Raw genomic sequence first — 22,327 nt, 5'->3', positions numbered from 1 at the left:
AAACACCACTTCCTCCCCCAGCACAGAGGCTGCCAGGCTCTGCTAACGAGGCCAGGGCCCCTCGCAGACACTCCACTCCAGGGAGCAGGGGCGTCGACGTGAAGGAGGCCTTGCAGCCTAAAAACCCAGAAACCGTCTGTAGGGTGGGTAGCCGGCCAGCTCCTGGGGCCTGTTTGGAAGGTGCTGTTCTGAGGGTGAGGACACCCAGGGGGCCTCACGTCCTGGTTTAAGTCGCTGTCCCGGGGTAACTGTTCCACGCGGTGCTTTCTCCTCCAGAGGCCATGCAGTGGACAGCCTGCAGGAGGCCAGTGCTCTGGGCAGCCCCCACCACCTTCCTTTTCTCAGGGCTTGGAATTCTCTTGTCTAAGCATCTCCTGCTGAGCCCCCTGTGGTCCTGGCCCCAGTCACCCACCATGCCCCCAGGCTTGGCCAGCACTAGAGCAGTCCCCAGGGAGGGCAGGATGTAGTGGCCCCAGGACAGGGGTGGATTGGGGATCTCTCAGTCCTGTCTCAGGTACCTTGCACCAAGCCCAGCTCCTGTAGGTGAGGTCAGGGACCCAGGGAGGTGCCCTCATCTCGGGCTGGCTGAAGCCTGAAGGCCACAATGCCAAAGTCCGACAGTTCGGGGGTTGGGGGTAAAGACATCCAGAGGGCAGAGCGGAGTGTGGGGCCCCCCAGGAGCTTCAGGCTGCTACTGGGTGTTGCTTTGGGAATGGCGCAGGGGCGTGGGGATGTTCATCTCTAGCCCCCTCTTTGAGCACAGACCCCTATCTCTCTGAGCATGCCCTGCTATCCTCGAGGTCGGAGAGGAGCCAGCACCAAAGCCAGAGCACGCCTGGGCCAGGCGCCAGGCGCCTCTTCCGTGGCTGCCACATGCAGCAGGAGGAGTCACCCCACTCACAGCCTGGCCATGCCCTCCACAGCCCCCAGGGGTGCCCCTGAATCTGACTGGCTCCCTCCCCACTCCCTGGAGCAGGAGGCTCATGGGCAGGAGGCCCTGGCAGGCACACGTTGCATAACCAGAGGAAAAGTACCTGGAGTGCTGTGCTGCAAGGGGTGGGGACAGGGAGGGGCCACAGACACTGCTCCAGCTGCCCTGAAGGGCCTCTCACCTGTGTCCAGATTTCTCCCTCTCCAAGTGCCTTCCTGCGCTCCATTCAGGCAGAGCCAGTGGCCAGGCCCTGAGGCCACTCAGGAGGGCCAAGGCCTATTCATTGAAGCTGGGGCCTTGATTAAGGGGGTGGGAGTAGACAGACGCCTACTTTGCAGCTCATTTAAGATGCCCTCCCAGAGGGGAGGGGCTGGAGTTCAGCTTGGGAAGGTGGGGTGGTCAGCAAGAGCAGAGGGAGGGTGGGGTCCCATGTTTGGTGACAGGGCTGGACAGGCCCTGGCTTTGGGGACGGTGTGGCTCGCTCTGGCTGGTCCTCGTCTCTGCCCCCCCCTCCCTGACCTGCATGGGGAGGCTGCAACAGCCTGCTCTGTGCCCCCCTCCCAGTCTCCGCCCCCCCCCCCCCGGGAGGCTGCAACAGCCTGCTCTGTGCCCCCCTCCCAGTCTCCGCCCCCCCCCCCCCGGGAGGCTGCAACAGCCTGCTCTGTGCCCCCCTCCCAGTCTCCGCCCCCCCCCCCCCGGGAGGCTGCAACAGCCTGCTCTGTGCCCCCCTCCCAGTCTCCGCCCCCCCCCCCCCGGGAGGCTGCAACAGCCTGCTCTGTGCCCCCCTCCCAGTCTCCGCCCCCCCCCCCCCGGGAGGCTGCAACAGCCTGCTCTGTGCCCCCCTCCCAGTCTCCGCCCCCCCCCCCCCGGGAGGCTGCAACAGCCTGCTCTGTGCCCCCCTCCCAGTCTCCGCCCCCCCCCCCCCCCTGAGCCAGACCCCCCTGGCGGGGGGGGCTGGTGAGTCAGGCGGGGGAGGCCGCCCCCTCACAGGCCTGGCCTGCCCCCTGCTGGTAAACAGGCCTTCTCCAGAACAGATTCTACAAACATTCTGAACAGCGATCCTAGTGGATCGGGGGTCTGTGCCCTGTGTGGACAGTCTGCTGCAGGCTGGGTGGCGGTCCAGCCCGAGGAGGGTGGGCACAAGAGGAGAGGTGAGACAGGAAGAGAGCTAAAAGATCTTCCTGGCGGACGAGGAGCCGGCTCCCTGCAGATGCATCAGGGAAGGGTCTGGGGGTCTGCCTCTGGGGTGCTCCTGTCTCACCCTCGCCGGCCACCCAGTTTCCTTGGCATTTTGTGAAGGAAAGTTCTCAATCTACAAAACCAGAGAAGGATCCCATCCCCCCAGCATCAAGGAACTGTGGGCAGTGCTGGGTCCACACCAGGCCACCACCATAATCTGCCAGCCAGGGTCATGGGAGGGGGCAGTGGGGTTGGGGGGACAACACACTTCTCCCATGAGACAGGGCGGTGGTGGGGGATGGGGGCAAAACCCTGTCTGGGACTGTCGTGATCACGTGATCACTTGCCCCCACATCCCGTGGGCTACTGGGAGTCACATGGCTGAGCCCAGCACCCATGGGCCCCCGGTGGGTGGGGCCAGTAGTTATGGCCTCAGGGAGGGGTGGTGGTCCCCACCCTGCCGGTAGTTACCTCTCTTCTCCCTCCTGTCCTCTTTCCCCCAAGCCCCCCACTCCCGTTCCCTGCATGCCGTGACGCGTCTGAAAGACTTCCTCCTTCAGCCCGGCCTTTCTCCATCTGCGTTTGCTTGTACTGTTTTTATGAGACTTTTTCAATTGTGGTAAAATGCACATAACTAATACAACTACGTTCTAACTGTTTTTAAGTGCACAGGTCACAGGCATTAGGTACATTCACGTTGTCGTGCAGCCGTCACCTCCGTCCATCTCCAGAACCTTTCCGTCTTCCCAGACCGGAACTCTGTCCCCATTAAACACCAGCTCCTCATCCGCCTCCCCAGCCCCTGGCACCCACCCTCCTGCTTTCCATCTCTGTGATTAAGACTCCTCTGTGTCTGTGCCGTTTGTGACGCGTTCCTCATCCTGCTAGGTTTGAAGTTGGTAGTCGGATCTGGAGGCTTGGTCAGATTGAGACTCAGATTTCATTTTGGGGTTGTTTGTGTGGGAACTCTTCTTGGGTGGGCTGTGCGTCCACCAGGAAGCACAGAGGGGCAGGGACGTGATAGCCATCACCAATCACAGCCAGATCTGTGGCTGTTGAGGGCTACACAGGGGCTGGACCTCTGGATCTGGGAGTGGGGGGCACCTGCTGGCCTCTCCTGGGTTCCAGAGTCTGGCCCGACCATCTGAACTTCCTGAGCTCAGGGCACCTGTGAGAGTTGAGGGGGTTTCCAGAGGCGCCATGTTTGTCCTGGGCACATCGTCGCCTCTTGGAAGGGGTTGAGCACTCAGGGAGCTCTGAGGTGGCAGGTCAGCAGTCTGGGTCACTTTTCAGTCCTTGTTCTGTGTGGGTCCCTCAGCCAAGCACTTTGTTTCAACCAGTGTGACCCTGCACCAGCAGTCATCCTGGCTCTTTGCCAGGCTCCCCACGTGCTCTGCAAACTTATTTCTCAGGCTCTCACCTTGGCCTGTGGTCATTCAGAAAACAGTCTTCAAAGTCTTGGACCTGCCCTGCTCCCCACTTGCCCAGAGCTAGGAGGTGGCAGAAGTGAGGTGAGCTTCGGGGTCTCCTCTCTATCAGAAGGCTCACCCAGGTCTCCTCAGCCAGTGCCCCCAACTAACTCTCCTGTGTCTTGTGCTCGAACTGAGGTGTAGTGGCTCCGGAAGCATCTACCTGGGCCACGGCCATGGCCATATGGAGGGGCTGGCCTGCACTCCCAAAAGTGAGCCTGACCCCTCTGCCCGGACCCTCCTGCTAGAGGCAGGACCCTCAGCCACATGGGACGAGGTCATCAGGCCTCTCCTGAGTGGTCCCAGAACGCCGTTCTGTTTGCAGTCTCCACTCTGCAGGAAGGAATGTGTTGTTTAACTAAATCCATGGGGCTGTCCTGAGCCGGACCTCATGCGTGTCTCCCTCTCTCTCCTTCCCCCCCAGTACATCGACGCCATCAGCAACAAGCAAGGGGAGCTGGAGAGCTATGTGTCCGACGGCTACAAGACCGCCCTCACCGAGGAGCGCAGGAGGTTCTGCTTCCTGGTGGAGAAGCAGTGCGCCGTGGCCAAGAACTCCGCCGCCTACCACTCCAAGGTGAGGCGCGGCCAGGCCAGTGTCTGGTCTCGAGCTCTGGAACAAGCAGTGCTAGATGAACGTCTCCATGCATTTTGGGTTTTCTTGGGGATACAGTCCCAGAAAGAGGACCACCAGGTCAAGGTGTGGGCATTTCGATGGCTCACATTAGAAGTTACTGGGCAAGGCCTGGCCAGTTAGCTTAGCTGGTTAGAGCTGGTGCTGGTAACACCCAGTTCCAGGGTCTGATACCTGTACCAGCCAGCTGCCAAAAAAGAGAAAGAAAAAAATCGCCCGGTGTGGTTTTGATAACAGTTGTACCAACAGCCTGCCCAGGGAGGGCCTAGAGGATGGGTCTTTGGGGTCTTTGCCCCAGTGTCTGCGTCTCACTGAGGCCTGGTCTGCTGGGAGGCTGTGGAGGTGCTTGTGCTCCTCGGGGTCTGGGGTCTCCCCGCTGGCTTCCAGGCAGCCTTGCTGTGTGCCTTCACCTGCCCCTCCTGGTGGCTCCCCTCAAACCAGAGTCCTGGGATGTGGCCTCTGGGCTCATGGTTCTGCTGGATCACAGGGCTGAGGGCTCCCAGCTTCACCCCACCCCATCCATGCCTGCTTCACCCCTCGGAAATATGAGTCGATCCCCAGCCAGTCACTCTCCTGGGCACCGGGACACTGCCCTTGAGCTCCATGGAGCTGGGACAACGCCACCACTCCCCCGTCCCCAAACCCAGCCCTGGGAGAGTGCATCCCTGACAACCCTCAGCCGGGCCCTTGGGTCCTGGGCAGCCCTGGGCCCTGCCCAGCACGCTGGCTCCCCAGCTCTCAGGTTATCCTCTCCCCATGGCTCCCTGGGACGCAGACCTTGCCATGTGGTCCTCCTTGGGGTCTCCCGGGCTCTCTGTGCCCTCATCACCCCCACTGGCCCCTGCACCCACGAGCCACTGAGGTTCCCAGGTGGGGCTCGGTGGTGCTCAGCTACATCCTGCTGCCCTCATGAGCCCTGAGAGGGCTTCCTGCCCGCAGGCTGGTGAGGGCCCCTCCTGGCTCGCAGCCTCTGTGCCACCATGGGCCCCCATCACAGATCCTGCACCCCGTGTTTCCTACTGGTCCCGCAGCCTGGCAGCTCCTGGGGGTGGGGTAGGGGATTCTGCTTCACTTAACTAAGACAGCTACGGGCTCCTCTGAAAAGTGGGGTCAGGAGCAGGTGCTGCCCTGGGGGCAGGTGAGGCTCAGAAGACAGAATCCTTTGCTGGGAACAGGCAGGTCAGTGGGGCCTCATTTATCTATAGTCCACAGCAAGAGCTGGGGGGGATCAGATTGTGCCCCCAGGACGTTCCAGAATATCTGAGTCCTTTTTAAGCAAAGGGTTATTCAGACCAACGGGTACGCATCAACACTGGCCCACCTCCACTCTCACACATGCTGTCACGCGTGGTCTGGAACCACAGCGTTGGTCTCCACGGCCTGGGCTACCAAGGAGGCAAGTGTCCCTCCCTCCCTGGAGAGGCTCCTCCGTCTGTCCTGCCTGGGCCTGCTCTGGTGCTGTGGGCAGATGTAAGGTGAGGGCAGGGATATTAGCACCTGCATCCCCTGTGGCGGGGGCACACCATGCTAGGAGGTCTGGCTGGTGTCGAGGTGCCCTGCCCCAGCGTCCTGCCGGGGGAGCATAGTGGGAATGCGGGCACAGCCTCCCACTCGTGCACTGAGCTCTGCGGCAGGCGGGTGCGCCCTCTAGCGGAGGCCGGGCCTGTGCCGGAGCCAGGGAGGGAAAGCACAGGATGGAGGGCAGGAGCGCCAGCTGCTCCTGAGAGCCCTGCCATCTCCCGGGAGGGGATGTGGGATGTGCACATGCAGGGGATGGCAGCCGGGCTCCCCAGCACCCTGCATATCCCCCAGGCATGTCTGGGAGAGGCACATCGCCCACAAGCCCACTTGGACAAGCCCCCTGGCTGGGGACTAGGGCGTAAGGGCAGAGCCCTCCTGGGGCTGTCCTCAGCAGTGGGGCAACTGGGTGCTCCCTGGGGCCTGGGTCTGGACCTACTCTGAGGTGACCTGCAGGGATCTCAGGGTGGAAGTGGCATGGGCTCGTGGCTGTCTGGGCTGCATCTGCCCGCACAGGCTCACAACAAGGCAGCCGGTGCTACCCCCCGCAGCATGGGGGCCATGCTGCCATGAGGCCAGCGTCCTTGGGCATGTGTCCCCTGTAGGGAGCTGCATGCTGACCCTGGGGCCGACCACACTGGTGCTGTTCCCTGTGATATGCTTCCTTCACCACTGCTGCCTTTTTTGTTCAAAGCCCAGACTCGCTCCTCTACCGCCTGTCTAAACCAGGGCTCAGCAGATAGTAAATGTGTTTGGCGTTGTGGGCCATGCAGTCTCCGTCTCTGGCAGTTTCTGTCATTGCAGCGTTAGAGCAGCCACAGATGGTCCCTGAATAAATGCACATGGCTGTGTTCCAGTAAAACTTTATTTACAAAGCAGGCAGCCGGGGTACAGGGGCATTGCTTAGGCTGTGCCCAGCTGTGGGAGTCCACGGCTGGCCCTGACTCTCTGTCCTGCTTCCTCCACTTCAGGGCAAGGAGCTGCTGGCCCAGAAGCTGCCGCTGTGGCAGCAAGCCTGCGCCGACCCGAACAAGATTCCGGACCGTGCTGTCCAGCTGATGCAGCAGATGGCCAACAGCAATGGCTCCATCCTCCCCAGTGCCCTGTCGGCCTCCAAGTCCAACCTGGTCATCTCAGACCCCATTCCAGGAGCCAAGCCCCTTCCGGTACCTCCTGAACTGGCACCATTTGTGGGGGTGAGTCTTTGGCATCTAGAAAGCTTTATGTGGGAGGATGCCCCCTTTGCAGCGGGTTGGGTTGGCAGCTCGTTCTCCAAGGGGCAGGCCCAGTGTGCCTAACCCAGGTCCCTGCTGCAGGGCAAAGGGTGCACTCCTCGCCTGGCCTTGCCTGGAGGCCCCCAGCAACACCCTGCCCCCCCTCCTCCCCCTCTGCAGCGGATGTCTGCACAGGAGAACACACCCATCATGAACGGCGTCGCAGGCCCGGACAGCGAGGACTACAACCCCTGGGCTGACCGCAAGGCTGCCCAGCCCAAGTCCCTGTCTCCCCCACAGTCTCAGAGCAAGCTGAGTGACTCGTATTCCAACACACTCCCCGTGCGCAAGAGCGTGACCCCGAAAAACAGCTATGCCACCAGTAAGGGTTCTGCCGGGGTGCTGGGCTGGAGTCCCCAGATATGCCTCCCCAGGTCCCACAGTAATGTCATCTGAAAGTAGAGGTCCAGGAGACCCCGGGACTCAGGAGTGTGTGTGTGCACGTGTGTGCGTTTTTGCATGTGTGCGTGTGCCTGAGGGCAGTGTGCATGTATGTACATGTGCATGCATGTGGGTGTGTTATGTGAGTGTGCTTTCATATGTGCACGTGCATACATGTGTGCAGTGTGTGCCAGTGTGTGCGCAGCCCTGTGGGGACTTACAGCCTGTACTCCCAAGCTCTGCTCTGCCTCTCCTATTATGTCTGTGGCAAGCAGCAGGGCCATCCATGCACGGGCCACAGGGCACAGGCTCACTCGTTGCCAGATCAGGAGCGGACAGGCAGTGCTGGGGAGACCTTCCGTTAGTTGGGGACAGCTCCTCTAGTCTTATCTAGGCCAATCTGTGCACATTGGCAGCACCTGAAGCCGGGCTCCCAGCCTCCACCCTGGGCTCTGTTTCCCCATTTGCTGGGGACGGGCCCCTCACGTCCGTCCCATTGTCCCTCCCGGCAGCCGAGAACAAGACTCTGCCCCGCTCAAGCTCCATGGCGGCCGGCCTGGAGCGCAACGGCCGTATGCGGGTGAAGGCCATTTTCTCTCACGCGGCTGGGGACAACAGCACCCTGCTGAGCTTCAAGGAGGGTGACCTCATCACCCTGCTGGTGCCTGAGGCCCGTGACGGCTGGCACTATGGCGAGAGTGAGAAGACCAAGATGTGAGTGCCCTTCAGGGCAGTGGTGCGCAGGCGTGCTGGTGGTTCTCGGTTCCTTCCCTAAACTGGTGACCTGAGTCATGGGTTCTCACCATAGAAAAGCCAGGTAGTGAGGACACGCGGGGTCCACGCAAGCCTTCCCACAGCACAGGAGCTCCGTCGCCTCACCGTCTTGTGCACCCCAGTTTGGCACAGGGCCCACACCTGCACGGATATGTACCGCGGCACCCCCAACACTTCCCTGCCATGGGGCGTGTGGCTTCCCACAGTTAGCAGGTGGCAGTGCAGGGCTGGGACAGCCTGAGACCCTGTGACCTCTGTGCCGCCCTGTGGCTCTCTCGCTTGTCCCTGAGTTGGAGTTCTGGGTGACATTCTCAAGTCATGTGGGCCACATCATTGCAGCTTAATTGAATTCCTGGTGCAGAACACCCCGCTCTCACCCAGCCTGGGCACTGTGTGGATCGAGGGCTGCCCCTCCCCAGGCCCCCGTCCTTGTCTGGGTGTGTCTTGGCGAGGTGGGGACATCATCCTCTTAGCAGAGTCACCGTGACATCTCTGTGCGCTTCACAGGACGGGATGGTGTGAACTGAGCTTTGCTCTGGCTTCAAGGCAGCCGCTGCCCTGCGGAGGGGGCGAGGGGTAGGGGTCTCTGAGGAGCATCCCGGGAACCCCTGCCCCCACTTCTCTTCCAGTGGTTTTGGTGCTGTGGCTCAGCATGGCAGCTGGGGGCTGCGTGGCAGGGACCAGTCTGTTCAAGAGCAGCAGCTCTGCTGGAGCCCTGCCAAGGCCCCTGCCCCCCAGTCTTGCGGTCAGCTCAAGCCATCAGGGCAGGGGCAGCTTGAGCCACGTCGTCCTTAGAGCTGAGCACACGCCCAGGTCAGGGTTGGTGTCCCTGGTCTCCCTGGAGCACCTGCACGTGTTCCCTCCACTGACAGTGCAGCCGGGCTGGGGAGTGGGTGGGGCTGGGGTTGGATGGCAGTTGTCAGGAGTGGGGGTGCCGCTCAGTGCCCACCTGGGGACCGCAAAGCTGAGCAGGGCCTCCCCTGGACCTCCCTTGCAGGCGGGGCTGGTTTCCCTTCTCCTACACCCGCGTCCTGGACAGCGACGGTAGTGACAGGTTGCACATGAGGTGAGAGCGTCAGTGGCCCCCAGTGATGGGGTAGGGTGGGCAGGGAGTGCTCTGCAAGGTGGGGGGCCATGTGGGACCACCTATCTAGGTGGAGGGTTCACCCCCACTGCCCAATCCTGCCATCTCACTGGTCTTCCAGCTTCTCCTGGCCCTGGGAGAGTCACTGCTGACCCTGGTGGGGAGAGTAGCTGCTGCGAGGGCTGGGGATTGCTGTGGGACTCACAGCCCCCAGAGGGCCGCCAGCAGGCCACCAGTGGGCTCTCAAGCCCAGCCACTTCTACAGTGTCTGCCCGGTGCCTCTTCAGGCACAGTTCAGGGTGGCCAGCCGCAAGTAGGGAGGGGGACAGGCTGAGTGGGCAGTGGGTCAGCGTGGCTCCCTGCCAAACCCTCTGTGGGGCTGAGCCACTGTGGGGACACGGAAGGTGGGCCCCCCAGGGAACCTCAGCACTTGGGTGGGGCTTCCTGGGTGGAGAGGGCCTGGCTCGAGGGTGGCGCTCTGAGCCGTATCCCTGCAGCCTGCAGCAGGGAAAGAGCAGCAGCACCGGTAACCTACTGGACAAGGAGGACCTGGCTGTGCCGCCGCCTGACTACGCCACGTCCTCCCGGGCCTTCCCTGCCCAGGCGGCCAGCACCTTCAAGCAGAGGCCCTACAGCGTGGCCGTGCCTGCCTTCGCCCAGGTGAGTGGGGCGGGCGGCAGGAGCTGCCGGGTGGTGGCAGGCTCAGCCTGCAGCCCATGTTGGGACCTCCATGGAGGGGCCAGGCACCTGGCACTGGGTAGTGTCGGTCTTTGTCAGACAGGCCTGGTAAGGGCTCAGTGCTCAGGGACTTGTGTCCATTGTGGGTTACTGCTGGACACCTGCCCCACCCGTCAGGCTCCCTTTGTCTGCAGGCTCCTGCCTGTGGGCTGACCGGTGCCACACACAGCCCTCTGCTGGCCATGGTCTGCTCAGTGCCCTTCCCCTGGGTGCTGCATCTGGGCCTTGGGTGGAGCCTGGGGGTCAGGGAGGACTTGCTTTCCAAGAGCCCCTTCCCCAAGAGCTGCGGGGCTCTCTCAGTCAGGCCCAAGTGGGGACGTGAGCACCCTGCTCAGGGTCTTGGGATGTGACCCTGGGGGGTCGGGCCAGTACTGGGAGGCCAGAGGCAGAGGATCGAGGCCTAGGTTTGGGGCCCTAGTGTGGGTCCTGGGCAGGCCCCTGAGCATGTGGCACTCGGTGTCCAGGCTGGGCTTTGAGTGTGAAACAGAGCTCGTCAGGCCCCACCTGGCTCTGTCCAGGGAGGCTCGGGGCTGAGAGGTGGAGGTCTCTTGTCAGCCTGGCGCTCCTCAGCCGACATCCAAGTCTGCTGTAGCCTCAAGGTCAGGAACAGGCCAGCAGCTCTGCCCCAGCCTCCAGCCTCCAGGAGCAGGCCGCAGGCAGGACATAGAGGGAGAAGACCACCCACCTTTTTCTGAGATTTGGGAAGTCTGGGTGACAGTGTGAGCTGGGCCTGTGGGAGGTCACCATAGACAGGCACTGTTCTGTCCAGCAATCGCCCTGAATGGCCTTTCCCCCGAGACAAGGCTTGCCTGGCCACAGAGGTGCCCCAGAGGGGCTGTTTCCAGGGGAGCCTGTGGTTTCAGCAGCACAAACACAAGAAGGGCCAGACTGCAGTGGTGGGGCTGGGGTCCTTGCCTAGAAACTTCCAGAGAAGGCGAGGCTGGAGCTGGTGCCCAGAGCTGTCAACACGTGGGCAGCAGGGTGAGGCGATCCTGCCTAGGGGGAGGTGGGGTGGCAGTCTTTGGCCAGGGAGATGCCTCTGGGTTGGGTTTTAGTGCTAGCGGAGCCAAGGAGGGCGTCCCCACACACTGGTGCCCCCAGGGCCAGGTCAGGCTGGCAGGGACACACAGCCATCCACAGCCAGCCCCAGCTGTGTGCCAGGGCTTCCTCTCCTGGGCAGCAGTGCCTTCCTAGGTCCAGGGATCTGCTCGCCACATGTTTCTAGGAAGCTGCAGCTGGAGTCTGGGGGCTTGGGGACGTGTGGCCCAGGGGCCAGCCCAGGCTTGAGCGAGGCAGGCCCACAGCCACTCTCCCCATATCTCTCCCCCTCCAGCCGCACACCTGTCGGCCCCTTTGAGCCCTCCCCCACCCAGGCTAGCCTGGTTTGAGGTCCTGGCTCTCGGGAGGTACATCACCTGCCCCCGTCCTCCTGCGCCAGGACCTGCAGGTGCTCAGGGGATCCCACTCACCGTGGGAGAGGTGGACTGGGGGCAGTTATTAGGTGGTCAGTCCTGTATGTGCTCAAGAGTTAACTCACAGTCCGCGGTTGGACACTGGCCAGACAAGCAGGTGTCCCAGTTGATTTGGGAGGTCACCGCATCACCACAGGGCCCAAGGGCTCCAGAGAGGCCCCTGCCTGCTCTGGGGTAAAAAGGTGGCACAAGGTGGGGGTAGGGGCAGCCTTCCCAGGGAGCCTGGTCTGAAACCCCCAGGGAGCAGGTTTTATGCATGTGGATGGTGCCAGGCAGGGATCGGGGGCGCTTGGCTCAGGACCCCAGGCTGACCTGTTTCTGCCTTTGCCCCCCAGGGTCTGGATGACTACGGGGCGCGGTCCGTGAGCAGGTAAGGGGGCTTTGGGCTTGTCCTTGGGACCATGGGTGGGTGCACCAGAGGCTGGGTTGGGGACAGGTTTCCTCTCTTGGGACGTCCAAGGCTTCCTTTGGGAGCCCAGCCTGGCCCTGCTCTTCTTTCCTGGAGCCCAGACCTGCCCCATCCACCACCAGTGGGCAAGGGCAGGGATGGGGAGGGGGCCTGCTGCCTCTGACTTCACCTCCGCTGCCTCTTTGGCCCCCATCTGGGCTCAGCCCCGTCCCGGCTTCCCCATCTGCCCCCTCGAGGGCCAGGGGCCTGGGCGGGCTGGCTGACCCAGCACTGCTGGGCGGCGGGCGGCCTGTGGCCGGGCAGCTGGGGAGCAGCCAGGCAGCTGTCTGCTTTGTTTCACAGCGGCAGTGGCACGCTGGTGTCCACAGTGTGAGGACGCTGACCACAGGCAGCTGCTGCTCGGAAGAGCTTCCGCTCCTCCCCCACGTGTCTCCCTCAGTTTCCCTCCTCAGCGCTCGGCAGTTTGTTCTTGGGTGGTTCTGCTCCACCGCCTCCCCCGCCTTTTGGTTGGTGACCCCAGACTCTGTGATCCCCCAGGGTCCATGGTGCTGCTCCATCCACCCCCTCCCCGTGTTTACACGCCCCCACCCCCGCGCGCCCGGCCTTTCGAGCAGAGACTGCCAGGCAGGGGCCGCCGGCCCGGGCAGTGCAGCGGCGCCCCGGCCCGCACTGCGGCGTTCGCGACACCCTCCCCTTTTATAAGGCTCGCCACGAGCCAGGTCTAAAGTTTGAAGAAAAAGAAAAATCTTTAAAAAAAAAAAAAACCAAAAAACAAAAGATGAAAAATAGGAAAAAGGACTTTTTTTTTCCTGGAAAACAAAAACACATGCATGGACTCCGGTGTTCGTACTGTTAGCTTGCATCGACTCCCCGGCGCCGGTGGCCGCTAGCACGGCGGGGCTCGGGGCCATGGAGGCTCACCCGGGGGCCCCCGCCGCCCCAGGCCCCTTCCAAGGACCGCACCAAGAAAGGGGACCTGTGCCAAGCCAGGGGGCCTCCTGAGGAAGCCGGCTGCTCCTGTGAGGGAGGCCATGGCCCAGCCCAGCGTGGCCCAGCAGGCCGGGCCCCTGAGGGCTGCTTTGCTCCGTGGACACTGCGGACAGCTGTGCGCAGACCAGAGGGCATGCCATCAAGCAGCAGGGCCTGTCACCTCCCGCAGTGAGCTGGCAGGCATGGGGGTCAGGCACAGGCACTGCCCGGCCGCACACGGACATTCCAAAGACCTCAAGAGAGCACCCCTACCCCACGTGTTTTGGAAATCGTTTCTTTAACCAGCCTTGTGAGGGAGGGAGTCAGCCCCCTGTGGCCACCTGGCTGCACGGGGCAGGGTGTGTGCAGCCCGCCTAGTGAGGCTGGCCCCAGGAAGGGCAGCTTTGGGCACAGTGCCCCCCATGGCTCCTGCCCGGGGAAGCAGGCAGTCCCTGCCCCGTTCTTCCTAAACGCTCTCGTCTTTTTATGTGTCTTGGTGACTTTAGAAACAAACACACTGGACTCGGTGGCTACTGGTATTGTCTCTTCACACACTGAACTCTGGGCAGTGGAGTCAAGGGCACAGCCCAGCTGAGCTCTGCCCGCAGCGGGAGCCCGTCTGTGAAGCTGTGGACGCTCCTTTTTCTGATGTGATTTAGCAAAACCTTCCCGCACACTTGCCCAGGGATGGGACATGGCTGGTGGTGTTTCTGAGAGAAAAGCAGCTCAAGACACAGCAGACCCTGTTCCCCATTTAAGGAAAACAAGCCAGAACCGGGACCCATGTAAAGAGAGCCTTCTGTGTCGGTGTTGCGACTTTGCTAAAAGATCTCAAATCCAGGGGATTCCATGCTCAGTGGATGAATGTAGACGCAAAACCGCAAAACTTGTACGAAGATGTAAAGAGCTGAAAATATTTTTTTCCTTTTTCCTTTCCTTTTTTTAAAAAAAATCTGAATTGTGCCCTGTACTGCAGTTAGTTGTTTGAATAAAAGTTTTATTTATTGCATCGAGTTGGGTCTGGAGCCTCCTTGCAGTTCCCAGCATGTGTCGGTCATAAGGGCTGTGCCAGGCTGTGGGCGCCTGCGGGTCCCTTCCCTGCAGAGCTCCTCGGAGTCACCTGCTGGAGTAGCCTAGGCTTGCAGACCACGCCAGTCCAGTCGGGTGCCATCACCCTGGCCTTCACTGCTGACTCTGATGGGCGTCCGGGGTGGCCTGCCACCTGGCTGACAGAGCAGGGCCTTGTGGGCTCCGTGCAGGCTACAGAGAGAGCGGGGATACCTGCCCACACCAGCACAAGCCCTCAGTGCCACCTCCGGGCTCGCCCAGCCCCACAGAGCAAGGTGGGACCTGCAGGTGCCCTCCAGGGCCAGGAGCCCCAGCTCTGCCTGCAGCTGGTTCATGTGCTCACGGGCTCAAGGTTTCCACCTGACAGCCTGCACTGATCCACCAGTACCTCTGTCTTCTGTTGGGCCTCTGCGTCCCCGTGGAGTCCTCAGACCCCACCCCGACCTGTGCCCATCTACCAACCGAGCCTTGTGTTTCCTTGCAGCACCGATGTGGAAGCGGCCAGATTTTGAGCTGCCCCTGGCTAGAGTTAGTAAGTTGCCCTGGTTTTCTTGTGCCGTCCCTCTGCACCTCCAACAGCTCTGGACAGACCCTCTGGTCTCAGCCAAGGCAGCCTGGGTGGGGAGGGGCCGGCTGCCTGGCAGGGCCCGGGGGTCTGCTGAGCCTGCCCTGCTCTGGGCACTGGGCCTTCGCTTCCACAGGGGGCCCTCCTTTGGGCTCGTGGGTTTCCTTCCTTCCATCTGGAAGCTGTAGGTCTCGGTTCTGTCTGCTCCCCTCGCTGCTGGGTGTGGGTCTGGCCCTGGTCCTCTGTCCAGTTCTCTGCTGCCCTTGCTGGTGCTTTGGCCACAGTCAAAGGGTGGCCCTGGTATGCAGCTGCAGGCCAGGCCTTTCCCACCTGACCATGCAGCGCCTGACTTTGGTTTCTCTGGGTGTGTGTCCCTTCTCGAACTGACCCTTTGGGGGTGGGGTCGCACCCTGGCCTGGCTGGCTGCTGAGCTGGTGAGCATTACAGCCCAGTAGGGGGCTGGGGGTCAGTGTCCTGGAGACGCTGGAGCGCACATTGGCTCTGCTGGGGACAGGTGGATATGGGGCTTCCACTGCTCCCCTGCCCAGTCTGACCCCTCTCCTCTGCCCCATGTGGTCCCAAGATGCTTCCTCCTCCCCTAGAGGACTGGGCGGTTTGCCTTGTGAAGCCAGCACCTTCCTCCTGCACAAGGACACTGGTCACTCCCCTCCCCAGTGGTCACAGCAGTGTGTCCCAGCCTGCAGCAGCCAGACCACTCAGGCAGATTTTGGACTCTCTCTCTGATCTTGGTGCCTTTTGTTGTTGACGTTGGTGAGCGGCAGCATGAATTCTGGAAAGTTCTGTAGAGAAATGGTCCTGAAATTTGGGGACAGACAGGAAATGCCCCTGGTGGGCCCTGGGCCCGCCACCTTTTTTCCTGCTTCCATCTTCCTTCTCTGAGATGTGCTGTTGGGGAGGCCTGCCCACACGCCCCCACCTTGCTGCCCCCAAGGTCCCTGAGCTGACTGGGGCCCTGCCGTCCTCGCCCGTGGGAGGCCCGGGAAGGCCGAAGGCTGGGGGAGGCTGGTGCAGCCTCTGCCCAGGATCACACCCATTGGTGTGGGGCCGAGACGGGGCATTGTGAGGTGGGGCGTTGGGATGCTGGGGTGGGAGTGCAGCCCTGGCTCCACATCACAGCACCGTGGACCAGTTTCCTGGCCACACAGTCTGCCTGTCCTGACCTGGGGGGGTGGGTGTCGAGGGATTCTCTCTCCACCACCCGCCATGCTTTGCCCTGAGCTGGGCCATGGGAGGGGGTCTCGGAACGGGAATAGAGGGGCGAACACCCCGTCCTGGTCCGCAGAGGCCCGAGCGCCCCCCTCTGACTCAACTCCAGAAGGGCGGAGGCGCTGAAGACCCGGGAAGACCACCCACGTGGGGAGAGGGAAGTGAGCGGGAGCTGCTCCCGGCTCCCGCTCCTCTGCTCGGGGGTCGCCGTAGGGCACGTGATGAGGTGGTTTGTTCTCAGAACTACGCTGCTGCTTATCAGGTCGTTGGTTCAGATCGTAGCTGATTCCCGCAAGCCTGCGGTGCTCTTCAGTTTATGCGGCAGGAGATGGAAGCCGTCGGCTGCAGGGAGTTGACTTTTCCAGGCTGTGGGGTTCGCAGGAGCAGTGGGGACGGGACCCCTGTGATGCACCGTGTCTGGTCATAGGGTTCACAAGTGCTGCTGTGGGGCAGGGGGCACACCAGCCCCCCAGCCCACATGAGGCTCCTCTGGCAGCCCCTCCCTGGCAGGGGCGCCCTGCTCCTGCCTGCCCCAGCCACACCTGCAGCCTACCCAACCCCCTGGGAGTGCACGGCCTCCCACACATGGGAGCCATGGCCACTCCTGCACCTGTGCTCGGGGACCTCGGACAGGATGGCTCCTGGGGAACACTGGACCTCCTGCAATGTGACGCTCAGAGCCGGCTCTGCCCCCAGGGTTCTCCCGCTCTGGGTACTGTCTTGCTGGTTCCTTTGCCAGCATAAGTTGCGCTGGGTCTGTTTCTTGGTGGTTTGCTGCCAGCTGCTTGCCTGATGGTGTGTTGAGAAGGAAGCTGGGCCCTGAGTGTGTCCCTGCTGGAGGATCTGCTGTGTGGCACAGGCTCCCCCTCCCAGACCGAGGCTCTGCAGTGGCCTCAGGCTCCAGAAGTTGCCCTGTTCTGTCACCTCAGTGTTAGACCCCGGCCCCCGCCCAGGGGTCCCACAGGTGCCCCAGGTAGCCCATGAGCACTTTCTTTCACAGACTGTTCCAGAAGGTGGTACAGACACCCAGCCATCCCTCTCAGTGTGGGCCTGCGCTCTCAGCAAGCCTTGGGTGGGGTCTCCCCGGGGGCCTGCCTGCCTCCTGCCAAGTCTTCCCCGCGAGCTCAGGTGTGGCACAGCATGTGCGGGCTTAGCCCTGACTGCTCAGAACCTCACAGTGTAGACAGTTCCGTGACCTCAGATGGTCCCGTTTTGGGGAGGAGACAAATGTGGTTGGAGGACAGAGATCCTCTCAGGTAGGGAGGACTTTGTGTTCCTGAGGTCCTGGCTGCCAATGTGGGTTTTTTGTTTTTTTGTTTTTTTTTTTTGTGAATGGATGCACCGCGCTCAGCCAGTGAGCGCACCGGTCATCCCTATATAGGATCCGAACCCACGGCGGGAGCGCCGCTGCACTCCCAGCGCCACACTCTCCCGAGTGAGCCACGGGCTCGGCCCACCAATGTGGTTTTAATGAGAACTCGGTGTGAGCCAGGACGGGAGTGAGACGTGTCTTCACTCACTTGGCCGTTCAGCCCTCAGCTCTGGCCTGTGCCTTTTTCCAGTCCCAGGGGACAGGACTGCTCTCTCTCCTCTGCTGTGTCCCAGACTCTGAATAGAAAAATGTGCCCGTTTCTAATCTCCTGATCCTGGTGTGGGGACAGATTCGGGTCCTGGAGCCCTCTCCAGGAGCTGGACTCTAGGCAGAGTGAGCTGGCAGGGCCCGGGCCGCCCTGGGCCTGCTGGAGGGAGATGTCACCAGTCAGCAGAATCCTCACTGGTGGACCCCCAGACAGCCCCCGGCTAGCCAGCACGTGAGGGGTGAAGCTCACCTGCCCAGACCGAAGCCCAGGTCTGAGCAGAGCCTGAGGCTCCACAGCGGAGTGGACAGTGGCCTCTGATCCCAGGGCGTCACACTCTAACAAATGGTGTTCGTGTTGCAGGACGCTCAGACATCACTTGGGAGTTAAACGCCATCCACTGGTCCATCAGTACCCTCTCCATATCTTATCCTTTCGAACACTCACAGTCTGAGGTGTTTCAGTTTTTTAGAAAATGCAAAGTTCTCAGAAAAACACAGGGGCGCTCCCCGCCCGTGTGCCTCCTGCTGGGCACACTGGACAGAGCTCCCGCCCTCCTGGGACCCTGCTGTGCCAGAGGTGACCTTGCTCCAGGTAACGGCTCCAGAGCCGCACCGCTCAATTGGAGCACAGTCCTGCTGCTGCCGAGTCTCTGTGTCTACGTGCCATTTGTGCTGACACCCCGTCCTGTGCTGTCCCGCCCTGGGTGGGGGTCCTCCTGAGCCTGGCAGGGACTCCGAGAAGAGGCTTCCCAAGGACCAGGCAGGCACTGCCCCCATCTGTGCGCATCTTGTTCCATTTCAGCTTCCTGTCTCCAGTCCTGTCTGTGCATCAGCTGTGGCCCCAGGGACACAGGGGAGGGCTTCACAGCCGAGGGGGCAGTCAGGCCTCTGCAGGGGCTACGGGTGCAGCGTGCGTGCGCCTCGTGCCGTGTTCCGCGTGTCTGAAGTGTGCCTCTGCCGGACGCCCTGCATGCCTGGGCTGGGCTGGTGTGGCTGCGGGGCTGTCTCTGTGTGTCAACAGACCAGTCCTCATAAAAGGGGCTCGGTGCTCGTTGGTCTTGCTTTGGTGGGAACTTCCTGAACTCTGTCTATTTAGGACTGTCTCAAGTCCTGAGAAGGACCTGGCTCCCGGCCCCCTCCCGGGCACGCCCACCTGTCCAGGCTGTCCTGAGGGTCGGCCTGCCTTGCCTGGGGCAGGTGGGGATGAGCAGAGGGGAGCGGACCTTGTAGACCGCAACCGCCCTGGCCCCCCAGCTGTCTCCACTGCCTACCGCTCTGTGCTGAGACTGGACCCTGATGCGCGTCCCTGGGCAGAGGGCAGCCCAGGCGGCACAGCTATCCCATGGTGCCTGTCCCAAACTAAAACTGCTCTTCTCTCTATTCCACAGGAACCCCTTCGCCAGCGTGCAGCTGAAGCCGACAGTGACCAACGACAGGTCTGCTCCCCTTCTCAGCTGACAGCCACGTCTGCATCGCTGCCTGCCCTCCCCGACCCCCACCTGCCTGGCTTGGCCCCCACTTCAGTCTGGCCTGGCTGGATCCCGGCCACTCTTGGGGAGGTGGCACCTGGGCGGGGGGTGGGAGGGGTGGCCCCTGAGAGGCTGAGACCTGCTGGCTGGGCCGCCGGTGTGGCAGAGGGGCCACCCTGTCTGAAGGCACATGCCTCTGGTCATGGGGGCCAAGGACCCCTGGGTACAGGGGAGGAAGTTCCCTCAGCTCATAGCTGGAAGGGGAGACTGGGCCCCATGCTGCTTTTAGCTCCCACGTGTCTGGCAATAAAAAAGGCTGCCCCTATCTGTGCTCGAGGCGTGATCTGTTGGCCTGTGGGGGCGGGAGGCAGGAGCACAGAGTGGGGCGAGCCTGCCACCCTTGCTCGGAAGACTGATTTATCTTTAGCACTGAGCTTTCCTTGGGGCCCAGTCCCCAGCCCCTGTTGCCTCTAGGCAGGTCCCCGCCTCCCCCTTCCCGGGCCTCCCATCCAGTCGTGCACTGCTGGGGCCTGCAGCTCCCCTAGCCATAGCCAGAAGCAGGGGCCGGCGGGTGCTGTGGCCTGGGTCACCCAGACGTGTGCCCACTTGTGGGTGGGCGGGCCCTTCTGCACTCTGCCTTTGGATTCCCAGGTGGGCCTCAGCCACTTCCTGCTGTGACTGGGTGCCTCTGCTGAAATACGGGATTTTAAAACTTTACTATCAGATTTGAACTATATGACATTTTTGGACAAAATGCAGTGTGGTGACCTGCGTTGGTGACAACAGTCCTTATCTGAGAAGTCCCAGGCACAGCTTATTCCTCACAGAACCTCCAGGGAGGCGTTCTGGAGCCCCCAACCCACCTGCAACTGCCCACACACTGGGACAGGAAGCCGAGGGGCTGGAAGCTGGACACTGGCCAGGGGCGGTATGCATGGGAGCCCCAGGGCCCTAAACTCTCCTGCTGCCCACTGCACCCAGCCCTGGGCCGGGGCAGGCACAGCCCCTGTGGCCCACACTCCTCTTGCTTCCCAGGCAGGGCCAGCTTTGGGGACAGGAAAAGAGGGCTGCAGGGATGGGCAGACCTGCACCCAGGCACGGTGGGGGCCCCGGTTACCATCTTCCTCCACCAGGGCCTGCCACGGACAGTGGGTTCCCATGCTAGCCACGGCCCATCCCTCCTCCTGCCTGGGGCTTTAGCTACAGATCCCTGAAGAAAACACACTTAGCACAGAGGCTTTTTTTTTTTTTTTTTCTTAGCTTGATTTGTCTTAAAAAACAAAGAAATGGAAAAGGAACAAGATCACTGCACCAGCATCCTGAGCCTCAAACTAATAAGAAACAAAAAATACAAATACAAGCCCTCACCACCCCCAAAGCAACAATAAACTTTACATACGTCTCTTTGGCAACAATAACTTAAAATCATCCACATCCATTCGCTCCAGCAAAGGCGATTACAAAAATACTCCCTGTGCTACCGCCAGTTCGACCCTTTCTCTGCGGTCACCGTCCCTGCAGGCAGGAGCTCCTGACACTCACGGTGAGGTGCAGCCCCATCTCCTCTGGCAGCTAGGTTCAGGGCCTGGCAGTGCCTTGCAGAGGGGAGCTGCCCGCACTGCCCTGCCAAGGACACCTCTAAAAGGGGGCCCGTGGCAGCAGGGGTGCGGCCCAGAAGCCTCCCACTCCCTGTCTTTCTGGCTGCCCACTTTTGTGGCCCACCCACCCGCAGCCCGGGCTCCGGCAGTGGGACCCAGGCAGGAGCAGCCCAGACCCTGTGTGGAAGGAGGCCTTATGGGGCAAGTGAGTCAGGGAACAAAAACACAGCCACAGACTTTGAGATTAGGGTGACAGGGGACACGGGAGCCCAGAGTCCTCTCCTTGCACCGAGCAAACCCAAAACCAGGCAAGAAAAGCAAAGGGAGCAGGAAGGGGCTTGCGAGCCTCCTGTCGTGAGGCCAGTGTCCTGGGAGCACACTGAGGGGCCAGCTGGGCAGGGCATGCAGGCCCCTTGGACAAGAGCAGTCTGGCCTCAGAGGTCAAGCAGCCCAACAGCAGCAGCCAGGGGAAAGGGCAACTGCAAGGTGGGGAGCCACCTGGCCTAGGGGTGTGAGGCCCCTCTTGAGTGTTTATATGTGTGTGTACAGACGCCCACGGGCATCCCTGGGAGCTAGCAGCAAACCAAGTGTCCAGGACACATTCTGCCCCCAGGGCAGCACAGGACTGGCATACGCAGCCCATCTATGTCCAGGGCCGGAGAGGAGCCTCTCCTCCCACTTGCTTCTCCAGCACGTGCATGGGGCACCGAAGCACTGGAATCTGCTGCCCACAACTGCCAGGACTTCAGTCCTCTCTTATTCTTGGTCACCTGGAAAAGGACGGGCAGGGGCCCCGGTGACCTCAGCCTCTGGTGGAGGGGAGCTGCCTGGGTCTTAAGCCTCTTTCCACCCGCCCCCCACACTTGCTGCAGGGCCTAGCAAAAAGGAGGTGCCACATGAGCATGTTGGGAGACACTCAGAGTCCCCTGCCCCATGACTCCCACCTAGCCTCCATCCCTGGCCTACACACAGGCCATCACTGCCGCAGGTCTCTGACTAGGTGGGAGGTGGGCCCATACCTCACACGAACCCAGACCCAATAATGCTCAGCAATTGCCGTCCTAAGTCCTTCATTTACAGATGGGGAAACTGAGCCCTGAACGGGAAGAGGCTGGCCAGGGTCATGCAGTTGCTCCCGGTGACCTGCCTGTTTGTTCAGACACACCTGAAGGGCACTCTGTGCCAGGGGTGGGGCAGACAGCTCCCTCTCCCCACCCCCAGGCTGCAGCCACAGGCCAAGGGCAACTGGGCTGGGTTTACGTGGGTGGGCGGTGAGATGGCATGGAGGTTTCTGGCAGCAGGTGGGCTTTGAGGGAAGCCTAGCAGGGCATTAAGAGACCTGTCAGGCACGTGCGTGGAGGTGTGGCGGGAGGGGGCCCTGCAGAGATGAGCCCAGCCTGGTACTGAAGCTGACAGCCAGGTGGGGCATGACCGGGAAGGGTGGCTTAGGGCACCCTGATGCCAAGGGTCTTAGCCACTGGCCAGACCCATGCCCGGGGGGTAGAGCACCTGCAGGGGCGAGAACCGCCAGGTGTGAGATGTGCCCGTGGGTGGGGGCGGCTGTGAAAGAGGAAGACTCTGGTGGGAGAGGCTGCAGCAGGTTTGGGGAGCCAGGGTCGAGCTACGGGAGTGGGTAGGGGGCCCTCAGTGTCCAGCCGGTGCTACGTGGCGGGGAGGCGTCAATGGGGTCCAGTCTGGGAGCCCAGACGGTGCTGGGCCAGAGACTCTGCACGTGCCCGGAAGATGCAGGGAGACAACGCCGCCGGCCCAGGGTGCAGCTGACCCCGGGCAAGGGCCGTAACCTCTGCCTCAGTTTCCTCCCGCGGATGCCCCTCCGCCCCACGCCCCGCGACTCACCTCCCACGGAGTCGGCGTCCAAGTCGGACACGTGGGTGATGGAGAAGCGGCTCGCGGGCGCTGGCGACACGGTGAAGCGCGGGAAGGCTGCGGCGGGGGCGGACGTGGGGGCAGGCGCGGGCGCGAAGCCGT

General features: G+C 62.0%; 1 protein-coding gene and 1 long non-coding RNA gene across 4 annotated transcripts in view; one reads left to right on the top strand and one right to left on the bottom strand.

Moving 5' to 3' along the window:
* The window catches only part of BAIAP2 (BAI1-associated protein 2), a 55,176-nt gene extending 36,111 nt beyond the window's left edge, over positions 1–19,065 (top strand). The window contains exons 5-13 of one of the 3 annotated variants that reach the window (XM_008568838.1): positions 4,004–4,156; positions 6,703–6,927; positions 7,126–7,327; positions 7,899–8,100; positions 9,158–9,226; positions 9,742–9,904; positions 11,790–11,824; positions 14,385–14,432; positions 18,660–19,065. In XM_008568838.1, coding sequence (XP_008567060.1) covers positions 4,004–4,156; positions 6,703–6,927; positions 7,126–7,327; positions 7,899–8,100; positions 9,158–9,226; positions 9,742–9,904; positions 11,790–11,824; positions 14,385–14,412 — 1,077 coding nt within the window. In that variant the 3' untranslated portion in view covers positions 14,413–14,432; positions 18,660–19,065. Of the gene's footprint in view, positions 1–4,003; positions 4,157–6,702; positions 6,928–7,125; positions 7,328–7,898; positions 8,101–9,157; positions 9,227–9,741; positions 9,905–11,789; positions 11,825–12,205; positions 13,846–14,384; positions 14,433–18,659 lie in introns of those variants that run through there. The other 2 variants (XM_008568836.1, XM_008568837.1) reach the window with 2 other exon arrangements.
* A 904-nt stretch (positions 19,066–19,969) lies between these two features.
* On the bottom strand, positions 19,970–22,243 carry LOC103587390. The gene is made up of 2 exons (XR_550226.1): positions 22,196–22,243; positions 19,970–21,108 (listed from the first exon to the last, which is right to left on the bottom strand). It is a non-coding gene; the product is annotated as an uncharacterized LOC103587390 (long non-coding RNA).
* Between the last annotated feature and the right edge of the window lie 84 nt (positions 22,244–22,327).

The sequence above is a fragment of the Galeopterus variegatus genome, unplaced genomic scaffold, assembly GCF_000696425.1.
Source record: "Galeopterus variegatus unplaced genomic scaffold, G_variegatus-3.0.2 Scaffold446, whole genome shotgun sequence".
NCBI classification, from domain to species: Eukaryota; Metazoa; Chordata; class Mammalia; order Dermoptera; family Cynocephalidae; genus Galeopterus; species Galeopterus variegatus.
The sequence above is the reverse complement of the archived record's forward strand: the minus strand, read 5'-3'. Positions and strand labels throughout refer to the sequence as shown.